Genomic DNA, 18,590 nt, shown 5'->3' with positions numbered 1-18,590 from the left:
TTGTAGTGCAACAGCTTAGAATTTTATAAAACAAATTCATAATCAAAATCGCTGTTGTTAGTTATCGAAAAATAATCAAGATGTGATTTTTGCGTAAATGTCAGTAAACTATACAAATTGCTATTATCCATCACACTATGAATGTTTCTTTCATGCGAGAGTGTCCCTTTTTCGATTTCTATGGAACTGTCGTGTGTCGAAATACTATCAGAATTTTGTCAAGCGAGCTTCTGAATGTAAACAAAAAACACCCCGTCTGGTGACCCAAGCTTCAAAGCAGTGCTTCACTTCTAGCGCGGAATGGCCCCTCCTCCCTTTCCTACCTCCATGAAATAGGCAAACCAAATGTCCTCTTGAGACGACGATGGTAGGGGAAGGAGGTGTTGGAGACTTTCCGACCCGTCACCCCGGGCAAGCTGTCTATCAAAATTGCGTGGAAACTGAGCACAGTCCTACTGTTCTCTGCATGGTGCTCAAGGCTCTTGCCAACGACAGACGCAATCTTGCACTTCTTGCCCCGATGAATTTCGTGGGCCTGTCCTGATGTTACTCTCAGACAATTGAGATAAGTCACAACAACAGCAACAGACTTTTCGTCTATTAAACAGACGTTGTGCTTTGTTTTCGCTAGGTACCACCTTAGATATTTTATTTCAGTCAAGTTTGGTATTTCAGTTAGGAATAATTTATGTATTTTCAAACAATTTTTAACTATAAATTTTTAGACACTTATATTGTTTTGTAAATATTTTTAAGCTGTCAACTTTTGCAGGTTTTGTACTTATTTCCGTCATTTTCTATTTACTAAATTTTGCGGCGTCTTATTTTTTTAATGCAATTTGAAGTCTTTATGGTTTTTTCCTAACATGCTAATTTTTTTTAACTGCAGTTCATTCATGTTTAGCCACTAACTTTTCAGGAATGACTCTCGAAGGAGAGATGTACTTGGACCATGCAAATCTTGGTATAACTTTCGGTTTATTTCTAGCAACACATAGCGTTTCCAAACACGATATTTTCTTTTAAATGCTTTGTGTAAAACAGAAGTAAAAAATACCTTGAATAATTGAACATTTTAAGGTAATTAGGTACTTAACGGTATTCCAAGTTTTATAACTGACAGCCTCTGGCAATGTATCTAAGATTGAATTTTAGCGACTTCGTTTATGATTACATACTTCTATATCTTCAGTTAATGAAGATATCAAAGTTGTACTTTACTAAAGTTGTAATCTAAATCAATTGGAAAGTCAAAGCCGTAAACATAGGTTCTGTCAAGATATTTTAATATATTATGCACAGAAACGAAATGGAACAGTGTTGTAAAATGTTTAGGAATGATTTTAGCCACGAAAAGAATTTTGCAACCTAATCGCTGAATCGAATTTATATGATAAATTAGTCTACGCTTAGTAAAGATAAATTAATAGCTTAAAAATGTTTAATTGTTGCTTGCCTTAAAAATAGCTGTGCATTTATATTCAGAATTGAAAACATGACTCTATAATTTTCTTATCGTATTGGATATTTTAGTTTTACTGCGAAATTAAATCTTGCGTCATTGCTGGAAGGAATGAAATTTGAATTTAACAAACATTCTCTATTCGTAAAAAGCAAATTTAAAGTTAATTAAACTTTAAATGAATTACAAATAAATGATTTATTATTGCTGCAAACTAAAATGAACTTTAAATTTGCTTTTTACGAATAGAGAATGTTTGTTAAATATATATATATATATTTTGAAGACCGCGATATATTTGACATATATATATATATATATATATATATATATATATACATATAATAGTCTCTACCGATGTAGAAAGGGATAGCTCAGAGCGTACTTTTGTAATTAGTAGTACTTATGTTTATTTACATTCTAGAAATACTAATGACTTTCAGAAGTTGTTTTCATAAATAAATGATTATGAGTACATAATTATTTAAAAATTGATAGTTACATTTGAGAAGGTCACTTAAATTTAAAGCTAGAATATTCATAGAGATTTCTTTTAAATATTCCAGGAACTCCAGGTATCCCACTACACGTAAAAATGACATAGTGAGATAAAATTTAATGACGAATTTTGAGTTACTTAAATGATAAATTTATTCATTGCTTGTCTGCTGTATAAAAAGATATTTGAATTTCCAACGTTAAGCTCTCAAATTAATTTTTTCGTTGGGGTTGCTTTACTGTTATAAGCACGTAATTATAAATAATCTATATTAGAATAGTTCGTATTCTGATTAATGATTGTTTCGCTGTCTTTTATTGAAACATTTCTTGTATAAAAAGAAAATTTAATATAAATGTACGTTAAGTTTTCTTTCTTGTAAATCTCTTTATTACGTTACAAGCAAAACGAAAAGTGCTAGAAAGAATTCAACAGCATAAACTGGGAATAATTAGCCTATTGACTCATGCATCCACTCCCTTTTTTAAGAAAATAGAGAGGGAAACATTTTGAAAATAATTTAATTTTACGAATAACGTGGTTAAACGGTGGTAGCAGTTACAGTAAAAACAAAGTAAAAGAAAAGCGCTCTTGAATACATTATCTGTAACTATCACAATATTATTAATTTAAATTAATACTATTTTTCAATAAGAACTCATAATAAAATTAAAATTAATAAACTATCTTCATTTCTACTTCCCCGTATTTCACTCGCTCTCTTATTGTTGTTTACTGTGAATGTCTAAGCTTTGAATTATTTAATGCTATTGGAAGTAGTGTCTGTGTGGTCTGTGTGTGTAAAGATATATTCACCTTTATTCCTTCACCTTTATTCAACCATTCACCTTTATTCCTTGAGCAAATCAGTAAAATGGAAACATTCATTGCGAGGTCAAATACATTCTAAAATTTAGGCGAGCTCGATTATTGAACTCCTTGAGGAATGGAATGGGAAAACTGGGTGAACAATTTTAAAATTTCAGAGCCTGATGAGAAGAAAAATGCGCCACTAAATACGATAATTAATATTATGAATCGATTCAAGGAAAAAACACTAAATTCATAGTTTTCTAAAAAATTCAGAATTTATTAAAACTGTTTCTTTTACAGTTGTTTAGTTTTACTCTTTTCTCAATATCAAAAAGTACATATAAAAAAGCTTAAAATTTACAAATCATATGATTTACATCTGTTAAGATAACGTTTTTAAAACCAACTCGTACAAGTGAAATAGCGATGAAAACGATAAAATGTGTAACTCTGTTCTAGCTGACTAGTAGATATAAGCTGAAACAGAATACTCTGAGATCGGTGGTTATTGTGATATCATACTAGAAAATTCTTTACCATGCATTCGTATTCCTTCATCTGGATTTCTTTCATCCGGAATAATGGGCCAGTGCTAATAAAAATGTCATCAAATATGCAAACGTCTCGGTGCCAAAATTAGCCTTATACTACAGGAATTCATAAACGGATAGGTATCTGTACAATGGTTTATTTTCCACTTATGTTCAACTATAAAACTAAAATATTTTGTGAACATTTCCTTATCATAACCTTGATTGTCATCGTTATCAGGAACATAAATTCTAATATCACCATTGTCAAGATCGGCGTCTTCGTCGATGCGTAATTCCCTCGTAAGTATTTTTCGTTTTATTCTGCTACTTAATTTGTGCCAAGAAAACAAAACTGCCGCTAGATTTGACTCGTTAAGGGCTTTTTGAAACAAATTAAGAAAAAAACATTCCTGGCATACGAACGATTCGGGATCTTTCATATATTTAGACCACAGATGGACTACTGATGATCTTGTAAAATTATGATGAATACCTGCAACTAGTGAATCTTTCTTTTCCGATGACATTTGATTCCATAACTGAATAACGGATTCTTCTATACCGTATATGCATGATAATCTATACCGCTGATCATTTGAAATTCTGTTGTCTCGAATCAAGCGTTCCGCGATTTTCTTCTCATCTAAATGGCCGTTTGTCCAATCTGCCGGCGTCCAAAACTGTGCAGTGAAGTCGCAAGGGATGTTAAACATTGTCTTCCATTCTCCACTCCAAACTAATAGCTCTTGTGCAGTTGCTCGAATGCTATCAATTAAGCATTTCTGCACTGTGCATGGCAGAAAAAGTTCCTTGCACACTTCTGTAGAGCGCTTCGAAATAGATTCTTCCCAATCCATTGTTACGAGCTGAACAGAATAAAAATGTGCCCGATTCAGTTTAATGGAAAAAATATGTTTCTTGAGTTCAAAGTTATGACACATTTGCAAAGCAATTTTTTGAAGCGCCTGTTCCTTTAACAATGTTGGGGTTTTGGAAGAACCCTCTGTCATGAGTCCATCAACGTACGCTTTGTTGAAGATCATTTTTAGCTTGTTTTCCTCTTGTTACTTTCTATTAACAAATTCTTTTCCCAAAAAAGTCCGCTTGCAGTCGTCAAAGAAGCTTTCTCCGAACAATACTTCTTTGACAATTTTCTTCGCCTAAAAATTAAAATAAAATAATTATTAATATAGAGTACTTATTTGAATACCTCTGAACAAAATGAACTAAAAGAAACAAATTCAGCAATTCTGAACTTATTTTTGAACGTTATTAAAAACATTATTTTCTAAAGAACATGTAATATTACATTTTATCTGACTTTTGTGATAATAAAACTCATTCCTAGTACTACATGGAACAGAGTTAAATTTTTTAATTTAATGAATTAAAGGGTAACACTTTTTAATCAGGAAATAGCCTAATTATACACAAATCTATTGTTATTTTTTATGGGAAGAAAACTGTCTCATAAACCCTTAAAATGTAATTCGTATGTTACCTCGTAGAGACATAGAGTTCGTCGCTACGGGACACAGGAAAAGTGTGCACTGCCCTCGCTGTGATTCGAACTCCGAATCTCTCGATTGCGCGTCGCGCGTCCTTCCAGTTACTCCATGAAGGCACGGGCCAAATTCTGGCGGTGACAAAATATCATCCACCACCTTGTAGTTAAGACTACTTGTACAGTCTCTCTCTCTCTTTGTTTTTTAAAGAATTTTTTGAACTAAGAACATCAAAGAAATCCGCAGTGCCATCAACGGGATTCGAACTTTTTACTTCCCGATTATCTGTGGGACGTGCTTCCAGTTACGTCACAAAGGCAGCGGAAAGGTTGGGAGAAAATACCTTACAACCTTTTATTTCGTTAAAGCAATTCAAATCACATAATTTTTTTTTTTTTTTTTTTTTTTTTTTTTTTTTTTTTTAGTTTTGCCTATGAAAACAACTGTGAAAAAGGTTTTATTAAGGTGAAGAACATTTAATAAAGCCTTATTTTTTAGGCCTTACCCCATCTGAAATCTCAAAAAAAAAAAAAAAAAAAAAGATTCAATTTTTTAAAATTATAAGTAACTTTGTAAACAGGAAAATTCACATTATGAAATACATAAAATTTTAAAACATCACGGCTACAATTAAAAGAACAAATTTCGAAAGTTTCTTGTAACACCACTCCGTTTCTTCCAATTATAATTAATGCAAACACTGAAAAATATGAATAATGTATTACTGATTTAAAGCGAAATTTATCCGATTAAATTAATAATTTCAGTAGCATCATTAAACTTAAATTTATGGCATTCTTTATAAAATGTAACTTCTGATAATTTTTCTGTACTTATTTATTCCCAAAAGCTTATTACTTCATTCGTAATAAAAGAATAATATAAAAAATTCAATGTAATATCTAAAGCAAAAATATATTTCATACCTGTAAGAATTTATTTATTCCTTCCCCCCCCCACTCTAAATCCTTTTAATCCATTTTTTTCAGCTTTCCCTTCGTTTTTAGTTTCCTAATGCACTTATAATAATGCAATGCATTTGTATATATTGAATCCCAATGCACTTGTATATATTGAAAACACCAGCTTTTTATTCTAAAACTTTGCGAGTATGTGCTAAATTATTGTAATCAGTTTCCGTTTAGATTCTGCGCATTCTGCCTTAAATTTGAATATGAAAATAAGGCGTAAAATTTAAGCGAATGTAACTTATCTAGAGATATACGTATATGCCGCCTTTAGTTTAAGTACTAAAGGTCTAGTTCAAAGGAACTGTATGTGCTACGAATTTAAGGTCTAGCTGCCCAACCGGTATTGTGGTTAGCGTCGCTGACTGCCATGCCGAAGAGCCCGGATTTGAATCCTGGAGAAGGCATGGTTGTTTGTAAATATATAGTGTCGGTGTGGCATGGCGGAACTCTAAATATGCCGCGAGCCGAAAGTCTTCTCGTGTGGTTTGGTGGAAGGCGAGAGGAGTGGAAGACCCTCGGACCCGCCCCCCCCCGCGTGCTGTCCATTAAAATTGGATGGACTGTAAGAATCGAATCGGAATATCGAAACTTTGAGGAAGTTAAACCCATCTGGATATTAAAATAAGGTTCGATAGTCGGGTAATCTCTTTTTTATAAGCCAAATATATATTTATTTTAATGCTAGTGAGAAAAATATATTCCTTCGTGTACATTTTTATTTTATTTCAACAAGATTACGTAATTAAAAAAATTAATGCTTTTATTCTCAGAACAAAAATTATATACCCCTCTCGATAAGAAACATATTAAAATTAAATTTTATTTACTCCAGCAGAAAACTTATTCCTAATTTCTCAACATTTAATGCGGTAGAAAATCTAAAACCTGCCAGCACCTCAAATCGGTGAAATCCCTCAGATGTCAACAATAAAATGCAAATTGTTTTGGAGATTTTTTTATGTCATTTGAACTCTTTTTTGGCGATAGGTTTTTCTCATTCAATATTGTAGTTAGCTACGGTTCATGGGTTATCATTTTATAGTTGTTGTTGAATAAATATTCTGCCAAAAGTCACTAAACTTATGCTTCTAACTGAAGATTAATCATATGTCCTTTAAACAATGCATGTGGGATCGCGTACGTTACTTTCTCAGTCAGCAGATGGACTTATTATCGTATTCTTGGAGTGTTGGAAAGCTTCCTGTCGGAACAGAGACAGCAGATTGGCGGAAAGATGCTGACACTCAAAAGTAGGACAAGTCTAGACATTTATAGCAAGTCGCTTCAATAATGTTCCGTATCCTTCAGTAATTTAATGGTAGGAGCAGATGTTTAACTTCTTGTTCGGCATCGACGTATGTAATCTCTTCATGTTCATTTCTTCAATTAACCTTAATTATACGTAGTCATTGTCTAAAAATAAATGTATGAATCTACAGTACTGGGGTGATTATTTCCGAGCTACGGAGACACCGCATACATGCATGCAAGACTGCAGTAGCTGGTATTTTTGTACTTTTCCTTTAATGAAGCGATCCACCGAAGGCTGTGTGGTTGGTTTTCGTGACTTTCTCCATGTGACTGATAATTACATTAATCAGTCAGTCTACCTTAAAAAGTCCTTTACGAAAGCATCCCTGGTCTTGGGCAAACAACTCTTGCGTGCTTTGCCGTGCTCTAATAACCTAACCATTAAATGAGCAGCAGCCAAAATATAGGCAAGCACGTTATTTACAACAACCTTACACGGTTAACCACCTAAAACATTATGACTCATTAACGTTTCGATCCAGACACGTGGTTCGTACAAAATTTTAAGGATGACTAAAGATGGATTTTACGATCCGACTTTGCCAAATAATAAAGACTCTCTATCTGATTTCTTATAAGAAAAGGAAAAATTTACTTTATTTTCAAGTGCTAAATGCAAGTTCAAAATGGACGATCATGCCAAGAGAAAAAAGAATGCAAAAACACAAAATTGGTTGAATGGAATTTTTCTTTTCACAAAATTCTGTAATTTTTTTCACCTAAAATCCAGGTACGACTTGAATGTATCTTACGCATTCTCCTAATTATTTCAATCCAAATTTTGTGCCAACATTTATATTTGGCGACAGCTGCTGCCTTGTAAATGTATATATATTAATCGATTGACACAGAGTAACTCGAGGGTTATCTGCTAATGAGAGGGATGCGTTCGTGGAAGGCTTTCTGGGAATATTTTGGTCTAGTATATAAAAGATCAACTTGTAAAAGTTGAGAAACTACATGAAGTAAAAATGAACTGGGTGAAAGCCCATATTGGTGTTTTAGGTAACGAGAGGGCAGACATGCTGGCCAAAGAAGCTGCTATGGGTAATGTTGAGGATGTGTAATATGAATATGAGGAAGTTTCCTTTGTAAATCCTCCACGACAGCATAACTTGCCTTTGGCAGACAGCCATCTTGTGCTTTGCTTAATTCAAATAAATTAACTTACTTAATTTGCTATTTTGTTTATTTCAAGTACAAATTTTAATTTTATTTCCCATTTAGTTCCGTTCAGTGTGTAACTTCACTCATATGATCATGTGCAGATTAAATGAAATTTTTTATTGTATATTTTTAATAGAATCTTTAATCTATTCCTAAATCGATTAATGAAATGCATGGAAATAGTAGCTCAATAGTTTTAAAAATATAATATATCTGAGAATATTTAAGGGAATTCTCCGAGAGTCTTAATATTTTATTCGTTTTATTCTTATTAATCTTCCATTATAGTTTAATATTTTATTCTGATCATAGTTTTTCATTTTCTAACAAATAAATTTGAATCTTTTTAGCATTAGAAAAAATCCTCTCCAAAAGCAATTCTAAAGGTCATTATTAAGCAACTAATTAGATATGTATTAAAGCAAGAGAATTAAGAAAGAAGTAGAATTTCCTCATGACGCCCATACCTTTCTTTAACAGCAATTTTTACTTCTACATCTACTAATCCAAATCTTACTGAAATGTGTTAGATTAATTAACAGTATACCGTATTTCTAGATTTCAAGCTTTGAAATAATGAATCAAATTGTTGTTTGGTTTTCAAATTGTCAATCAATTGTCAAAATTGTCCATTTTGTTTAGTCTGGATTGTTAAACAATCTAGATCTGTTTAACAATCCAGACTAAACCAAATGGACTCTACTTTATATGGGACTAAATAATTTAAGAAACAAGAAGAGTGACAAAATGGGTTTTAAAAAATATATAAAAAGATATATTTTCAAAACTAAGGTATTAAATTTAAATAGTATTTAATACCTGGAAGAGCAATTTTTAATTTTTAATGCAAATTGTTTAAACATGTAGAAAAGATATTTCATACTCTGTATCCTTTAAATGCAGTGATGTAATCAATTTTAGTACAAATGCTAACAGCAGGGTCAGATTTTGTACACGTCAGTTAGCACATATGCTAATAAAAATGTGTATCTTGTAAAATTTATATCATACTGTTAATAAAAATTTATACTATCATTAACAAGGGGGCTAATTTCAATCTTTGGTTTAGAAATAAAACTAAAAAAATCTTTCCCTTTTGCATTACTATGGGAAATTATTAGGATAGCCAATCATAGCTTTAAGCAATATTTATTGTATTTTGAATTTCCATTATCCGGGATATCTAATTATACATTGCAAAATTTCCACTGCAGTTTATTCTTTGAAACATCAGTATCGCCACATTTCAAAATGAAAAGAAATAAAATTTGATCCGAGGGGGGAAAAAATATTTTCTCGAGTTGAATTACGTGCTACGTTAGAATGTAAAATCATTTCTTTGCTAACTGGAAATCTGAGTATTACTACACCATTATTATATAATTTCTTGCTCCGAAACTTCGATTTGACGAATATGGCAGCCTCCATATTATGAAACTCAAGAGTAACTTTAGTCATATGAGGAGCGTAGCTCTATATTGTACTATATGTCATGAAACCAGATGACGAGCTATACTCGTCACATGAGTAAATTACTGTTGAATATGATAATAATAATAGGAGGCTACCCTATTCCTTGAAACGAAACCAGTTAAACTGAAAGCCAAAAGATGGGGACGTTTTCAGAGCACATTCCTACAACTCAAATGAAAATAAAACCTTTTAAAAGGGGACGTAGTGTTACAAGAATAAAATTAGAAGTGACACCTTGACAGTGTAAATAATGGAGGATTCCTTTGCACCTACCGGAACGTTTTCAAACTATCACACGCTTGAAGACTATTGGGTATATCTTATTTAAGATTAACTTTACTTTTTTGTCATTTTTGATTTTACGCAAGAAATTAAAATTGTAATTAACAATGTACCCGTACTATAAAATGAAACTTTTTTTTTTCAATAATAATTAGACGGTTAATTTAGAAGTCAGACAACAAAAATTAGCGTTATATGTTCAGATTTAATAATATAACTTTGATTTTGTGACTGATATTTGAAAATATGACACTCCTTTTTGTTGTTTGACTTCTAAGTTAATACTTGTTCGGGGGTGTTATTGTATCTTAATTAAACGGTTATTTCACGCAAAAGTTTTCGTTCATAAATCTTACAGTAGAGGATTAATGAAACGTATAAATTGCACAGTTGTAAAAAATAACATTTTGTGGCCGTAGTACTGATAGGAGGAAAAAAATATTGAAAGACAAATCAAACTGAAGTCTGTAGTTTAAAGTAATCAGATATTCGAAAATAATCCAAGGTTAATTATTGCATTAACAACATTCTTTTTCGTCTCCTACGGCACAAAAGTCCAGGGTGAGTTTGGTTTTCTTCTCCCCTCGTTCCTCCGCCTTCGCAGTACAACTGGAAGCATACACAACGCGTATTCGGAGGTCCGGAGTTCGAATCCGGCTGGGGCATTGAACATTTTTCACGTCTCCAGCATCAAAAGATCTTAACAGTTCTGCAAGTCACACCCGAACTAAAAGGGGGTGGATGATAATTCACAATCACCAGTATTTGACGACTGGTTCCCCTAATCACCAGTCGTCCTTTAAAAGGGGGAGGATGTAAGGTATTTTCTTCCTCCTTTCCGCATGCCTTCGTGGTGTTAATTGGAAGCCTACAACCAAGCCATACTCGGCTTTCCTGCTATTCTGATTGTTTTTTAATTGTTTTATTGTTAAATAATGTAATGTTAAAAATATTCAGATTGCTTCAGCAAATTAACAATATTAATTAATTAAAAATTTCTTGAAATTTAACTTAAGAGAAAATAGGTTTCGAAAATAATAATACATCACCATTCACCGCTTTTTCCCATACCTTACAACTGCTATGCATTTATATTATTATATATACAATATAATTTATATTAGTATATTGTACAATGTGTACATGGTATATGCTTTACAGATAGCATTTCCAATGCTACATGATAATAAAATAAAAATATCCTTAATGTATATCGGAAAACAGTTATATATAAAATTTGGAGTCCTGTGTTAAATATATGAATTTTTCAAAAAGTTAATAATATTATAAAGAAGCAAATATCTTCTTTTCAGATCACTCAGTTCGTTATAAGTATTGCTATATTACTGTTATAATTTGCAAACAAATTAAAAATATGTTGTTTCATGGAATGTTAGCAACTCGTAACACGGACAGTCGGCCAGACTTTAAATGAGTTATTGGAAACAAAACTTTGCCATAAATATATAATAGTCTCTTAAAAATGTGCTTGCACCATATGCATAATTAAAGCTAAAATTCTGCCAAATTCAGGTGCTCGAATTCTGTTTCGGCAAAAACATATAAATTCATTTGAATAAGTAACCTAAATCTAAATTTTCTTGAATTTGAGCTCTGAACAATTCGCGAATCCATCAAATAAGAATTCGAGAAACACAAATAAAGAAAAATATCACTCAATTTCTAAAAGTTGCTTAATAAAAAAAAATAAAAAAAAACTTAAAAACCTGCATTTAATGAAATATAAGTTCAAGAAAATGATTTAAAAAATATTGCTGCATTTGTTAAAACACAAATTAGAAAAATAAAACGTATAATTTAATCTTTTGAATCCTGGGGCTCATTCACTTGTTAAAATTTGATAAAGAATTCGAACAGCAATTCAGATTTTAATGAACATTTCAAAATTCAGCAGCCGTGATTGAGCTGTTTATCTGGTAAACAACACGAATCGTACGGGATGCAGCACTTTCTATGCTACTTATGCCTTAGCGTGAGTTGTTGAAACCATTCAGAATTAATTTGTTGATAGATTATTGATGTCCAGAATTATCGTCAAGATTTAAATTTAGTTTCGAGCAAGGGCAGCGCACCGATTGCTTGGAAATTCTCATGCATTTCATAATATTGCAGACTCATATACAATCAAACTGCAAAGGGCCGTTACCACTGGGGTTTATCTGAGTTAACGGAGACAGTTGATGTAACCGACGCATCTCCAAAACCAGTTTTTTTTTCCGTAGGGCCTCAAGTTGAAAAATCTGAACTGCAGGCATAGCGGAGCTAGTCCAAAAAATATGTATTGTCAATTATTGAATTAAACATACACGTTCTTCGGCTAGTCGACACATGGAACTGACTTCGTTAGCTCAGATAAACCCCAGTGGGAACGGCCGTGACGTTAGAGAGGGAGAAGGCCGTGACACTTAATAACATGGCGGAGCTTTCCGTCCGATGTTATCGTCGGAAAGTCGTCTGAATTCTTAAATTTTCGTCGGAAATATAACTTTATCATGTTGCTTAGTTAATTAAAATAGCTGAAAGGAAGGAGGCTTTATATACATACACACTTTTTAAGCTTTTTACAGATATTTTAATTAACTTTGTGCATAAATATAATTGAAAGAACCGAAAAACAAACGAACATTTTACAAAAATTTAAACGCTAATTGAAAATTGCCACTGTCATGATAAATTGGGAAGAGGCTCTTAAGATAATAATTAATATTTTACCTAGGGTCAAGTATTTAATTATACGCGTTTCAGAGAAAAATATATGACCATCAACTTCAGCGTATGTAAAGGAAATACTTTGACATATTTAGTGAATGTGGCAATATTTTAAAAAGCACATAAACTATGCAGTGTTTGAAAGTTACCAGAAAAAAGAAACAGAACTACTATTTCCATTTAATATATAAAAAATCATTTAATGTTTTTTAAATAGCAAGCTGTTAAAAGTACAATAATTAGTAGCAATGCTGATGATTTTTAACATAATTTCTTTCGATCATATGTAAATATATTTATATACACTAAATTTAGACAATGGCAGATTCTCACGGTCATTTTACTCCTTTTTCCAAATCTATAACATTCCTTTGGGTACTTTACCTTGGATACTGGGCAGAAATAATTTGAATAATATACACAATAGTAAGAACTGCACATTTAAATCTGCTCTTCTTCAAATAGCACACAACAAAATGTTTTTTCTCATTTGTCTTGAGTCCCACCAGCGGCCGAGCGGTAAAGTCGCTGAACACTGGTAGTTCGGTCCGAGGTTCGAATCCCGCGAACGGGCTGGCTGCATGGGTGTTTTCGTGATTTTCCCCATATGTAACGTGTATACGAGCCAGTTTTCCTTAGAAAGTCTTCCACGAAGGCATCCTTTCCCTTAGGCGGATAGCCTTAGTGTGCTTTGCCATAATTAAATACACCACCCATTTATCTTGAATTTTTTTTGCTATCACAAGCATGTACAAAAATTAAAAATGAAAATGGAATGTATTCAAATGTAATAATTAAAAAACATAACTTGCAACATTTGTATTCATACTAAGAGATATACTACAAATTCCAAAAGAAAAATAACAGAACTGCAATTTGCAGTTAATGTAAAATTTAATGTTTTTAAAAATTGTATGATTAAAAATGAAATAATTATGGGTTACAATATTTAGTAGTAATGCTGATGTTTCTTAGCACCATTTCTTTCAATCATATACATATTTTTAGGTTCTAAATTTTAGGATAATGCGAATTATGATTGTCGTGTATATGCTTTTTATTGCCAGTTGTGTATGTTGTTTGTTAGGTTATTTCATTTCAAATATGAATGTTGGAAGGCTTTTTTGTTATAAGATTTAGGTATGTTTCTTGTATGAAATATTTTTATCACGTTTATTAGCTAATTTATATAGCATTTCATTTACATATGCTGGAGATATAGAAGTTGATGGTTATATATTTTGCTCTGAAACGCGAATAAATTAATACTTGAGCTTAGGTAAAATATTAATTATTATCTTAAGAACCCCTTCCCAATTTATCATGACAGTGGTAATTTTCAATTAGCGTTTAAATTTTTGTAAAATGTTCGTTTGTTTTTCGGTTCTTTCAATTATATTTATGCACAAAGTTAATTAAACTATCTGTAAAAAGCTTAAAAATTGTGTATGTATATAAAGCCTCCTTTCTTTCAGCTGTTTTGATTAACTAAGCAACATGATAAAGTTATATTTCCGACGTAAATTTAAAAATTCAGACGACTTTCCGACGATAACGTCGGACGGAAAGCTCCGCCATGTTTATTAAATGTCATGGCCTTCTACCTCTCGAAGGTCACGGAACGGCCCTGTACAGCGAACCCAGTTTATACTAAACCCCCAGATCTAACAAACTATCTGGTCCCGTCCAATTTCCTATACATTTTACACTTAATGTTACTTTATACGGTTATCTACGGTTTCAGTTGTTCAAAAATCAGATAACACACTTTGTGGAAATCTTGGACTGAAAAATTTTGTATAAAACATTTTTGCGGTCTTTCTGCAACTTTCAACTGGAAAATTATTAACTCTTAAATTCCCCTCTTTGCGGTTAGAATAGGAAAAACTACGTTTGGATTACTTCACCTTTGGCTGTGTTCTAAACAAAAGGCTATGAGAGAAAAATATAACACACCTTCTCGTAAAATCAGAATACACAATATATCTTAGGAAAACCTATTGTGTCACGCACCAAGCCAAAGAAACTTTGATCCATTGAGATAAAATGCTTTTAATTTCATTCTAGTTCTCTGAGTAATCAAACAGCACTCTGTTCAAGCTCGATGTTTATTTATAATTATAAATACTCGTTTTAAATGGAAAAGTGTAATCGGAAAGACACGTTTTTATGCTAAGTAATGTTTCGTGTAAGATTATTAAACTTTTTTTTTTTTTTCCTTTGAGAACATACAGACTCCCCGTGCACCACATATGTACAACACGGGGCTTACAGAAGTAAGTTAACTAGAACATTAAAGGTTACATGTATAGATAAACATTAAAAATCACATGCATAAATAAAGCGAACAAAAGCAGAGAACAGCAGTCTGGACTTCACGAAAACAGATAAGTTCACTGGCCAAGTCACTCCGAACATTTTCAAATCGTTCTGTAAGCATAATATAGGCCCATCAAATGTAGGGCACGAGAAAATCAAATGTTCCACATCCTGAGGAACTCTTTTTGAACATTCACATAAATTGTTTGATCGTAGATTAAAACGAAACAGATAACTTGCAAATTTACCGTGACCAGATAAAAACTGAGACACTTTAAAATTTAACGAGAGGAAAGACTCGGAATTCAGTCTATGGTAAATAGAAGGAAGGAACTTTTTGGTGACTTCAGCATTACAAGATGAAATGTATTCCTCATTCCACATAGCTAAAAGCTTTTTATAATGAAAGGACTTCCAATAACTCTTTGGAATGCTAATGTTGATATCAATGGGTAAATTTAAGGCATCTTTAGCTAAGAAATCAGCTCTTTCATTTCCGTAGAAACCATGATGAGCACGCACATAAGCAAAGCAGATATCAATTGTGTTGAAACCGAAAAACAACTAACCAGAAATTTAGCTGTTTTGCATAATAATAATTAACTTTTAATGCATTTTTTTAATTAAAGTTACTATTAACATTTGTTTATGACAATAATAATTATAAAGAAGCAGACGTTCTTATGTAATTTATCAATCAACTTCGACCCTTCAGATCGGATAGAGTGAACCAAATTCTCGGCACCTTGAAGTTTGTTAAAGAGGAGTTCGACACCAATATAGCTTTCATGGTCGCTAATGAGATGACATGTAGTAATACTGAAATTGTAACAATCTCGTTTGTTTAATAATAAAACTCAGTTTTTCAAAATTCTGCGTTGAAACATATAATGGTTTTTCAACTTAAGATATGGAATGATCTCAATGCCCCCCCCCAAAAAAAAGGCTCGAATCTTGAATCCTTTTTAAGATTTGCGGTATTCAAAACATCCCATCTCTATCATGCACTATTAGTTCTGACACAAAAGCAAATATATATCCTACATTGCTAAAACTCTATGCTATTTTTGTCTGTAATATTCAAACTAAGAACTTCCGCATTACGCTTTTAAAGCATTAAATTATGAACTATAAAAAATTAAATTTGAGAAAATGTGTTTAGAGAGGTTGCACATCTCTTAACACTCTTGCTAGTGATACATTCAATTCTACAAATGGACAGGAAAGTGTAAGCTTTAAATTTAGCCAAACGTTTCACTTAAAATTTTAAACGCAAGTTTTTGTAAGGATCTGTATCTTTAATTAGTGGGAAGAAGAAGAGGGAAAAAGACCATAGCTTTATGCGGTTAAAATATTCCAAGGATATAGTAATTAATATTTTCAATAGATAATTAAAATTACATGAATTTCTATAAAATAAGTTTACGAGGGTTGAACGTTTTTTGTAGAATTTTATTTAAATTAGAGATTAAAATCTATTTAAATTAGAGAAAGTTTATTTCTATAAATTTTATGATTATCTTAAGTCTTACGAAATTTAATTTCTATGCAACCTCTTAAATATATGTTATCACTGTTTCATTTAGTGTTTTAAACTATGCAATTTTGAGATTCTTCATATAAAATCAACAGGCCAAAATATTTTTTATCAAAGTGAAGAATTTAAGTAAGAAATTGTATAGAAAACGATCGTATGAAATTTAGGTTTACAGTAATTTATAATAAGCTTGAAATTGCCGTAGTAATATTTTACCTTAATGGTTCACTAATGATACTGGAATCACGGATTTATAGCCAATAATTGAAACAATGCTTAATCGTTCGAATGTTTTAAAATATCGAATAACTAGATATCAATTACGTTCAGATAGCTTTGAACTTTGTTCTGAACGTGAAACAAAAATTTTGTAACTACACATAAATTTCATGCTATCTAGTGATTAAAGGATAATATAATAGTTAACAATAATAACAATGCTGTAACAATTTATTGTAATATCTAGAATCACATGTTATTTATTTGGAAAGAAAGAAGGCCTTTTGCCATACATTATAAAATGCATAAAATTTATTCTTCCATTAAATTTGTGCTGCAGGAAGTCATGTTCTAAATTAGTAAAATGTATTGCCAACTAAAACTTTTAACATGCAACAAATAAAACACTTGATAGTAAGGAACTTAAGTGAATTTTCCGAAATAAAAGATAATTTCATACAGCGGATACATAACATCTTGGCCGAGAATTTTATATGTCCTATTATTTGTAATAGTTAACACTTTTTGTTTTTCTCTCGATAAAATGTAGGTATTAATGGGTTTCGAAAAAAATGTGTGCCTTTATCCAACATTTGTATATTATACTTACAAATTTAAATCCAACTACAAAATCTAGTGCAGAAATTCTTCCAAGGCTAAAAATTTTGATAAGACGCGCAGGAATTCCTAAAATTACATGAATAACCTCGCAAAAAAGTAGGCATAATCATTTCTGCTAGATTATTAAATGCTTATTAGATTACTTAGAATAAAAAATGTTTTATACTTACCACGGGTGAAGAGATTCTGCTACTCCCTGAAGGATTCTGCTAGGAAACGTTTGGGCAGCAAAACACACAACTCCAACACGGCTGAGAGCAAATGCTTTTTTGCATTGAGGGATTGGATATTTCATGAAGGTTGCATTTCATCCGATTTCTGAGGAAGTCAGAGAAAATGATTGCATTAGCGGAAACCAATACTATCCAACAAAGGCATTGTTACTTGACCTTGTCACAAAGGAGACAGGTGTTTGCTAAATGTCAAAGAGTAGAACGGGCTTAGAATCCTGAAGACCCTACCCCAAGTCGAAAACATTTTTTCAATAGGTTGCGAAACAATAACTTTTATAAGGCGCATAAGTGAAGCCCCACACCCGATAAGAATTTTGCCCCTAGGAAATTGTCGAACTGGCGACGAAAAAAAAAAAAAAAAAAAAAAAAAAAAAAAAAAAAAATAGGAAACGCAGCTTTCAGAAATTAGTTTCCACGAGGCAAACAGCTTTTTACGAGAATCGAAATATCCTTTTATTGAATAAGAATCTAAAATATTATTGTTGTTAATAAGATCGTAAACATTATTGATGATTATAAACGTTAATGAATATGCCAGTTCTGATGAAAAATTGAGCTTTTGGCCCTAGATATGGAATGTTCCATAATAGGTAAATCCACATAAATGGGAGGTTGAGTGGGTAGAAAAGAAGAAAGTGATCCATTGTTATGGTGTTTCAGATTATTCTTGCCAAAGCTGGAAAGGGGGCTGAGATGTGACCTTCGGGAACTTAGATTTCCTGGTCAGCTGCAAATTCATGTGATATGAGGTCATGAAAGACATCTGAAACCTTTTCCTAACATTACGTCATTCGGAGTGGGGACACTGAGGAAAGCAAGGTTTAGCACAATTTCGATTTCAACAAAATAAATCCTGGATTAAAATATGATTTTTCCAAGTTTCATCTTGTTATCGATTTCTTAAAATTACATTTT

At 32.0% G+C, this 18,590-nt stretch overlaps 1 protein-coding gene across 2 annotated transcripts; it reads right to left on the bottom strand.

The window, feature by feature from the left end:
* Window positions 1-3,023: 3,023 nt before the first annotated feature.
* Window positions 3,024-18,344, bottom strand: LOC146995197 (uncharacterized). 2 transcript variants are annotated; one of them, XM_085826120.1, is made up of 2 exons: window positions 17,613-18,344; window positions 3,024-4,467 (listed from the first exon to the last, which is right to left on the bottom strand). In XM_085826120.1, the coding sequence occupies exon 2, from the start codon at window positions 4,348-4,350 to the stop codon at window positions 3,382-3,384; it is 969 nt and encodes a 322-aa protein (XP_085682246.1). In that variant the 5' UTR covers window positions 4,351-4,467; window positions 17,613-18,344; the 3' UTR covers window positions 3,024-3,381. Both variants share the same exon structure in this region, with proteins under 2 accessions (XP_085682246.1, XP_085682247.1).
* Window positions 18,345-18,590: the final 246 nt, after the last annotated feature.

Source organism: Stegodyphus dumicola, chromosome 10 (genome assembly GCF_044657685.1).
Source record: "Stegodyphus dumicola isolate Sdum_Otavi_A_Nest chromosome 10, ASM4465768v1".
NCBI classification, from domain to species: domain Eukaryota; kingdom Metazoa; phylum Arthropoda; class Arachnida; order Araneae; family Eresidae; genus Stegodyphus; species Stegodyphus dumicola.
The sequence above is the reverse complement of the archived record's forward strand: the minus strand, read 5'-3'. Positions and strand labels throughout refer to the sequence as shown.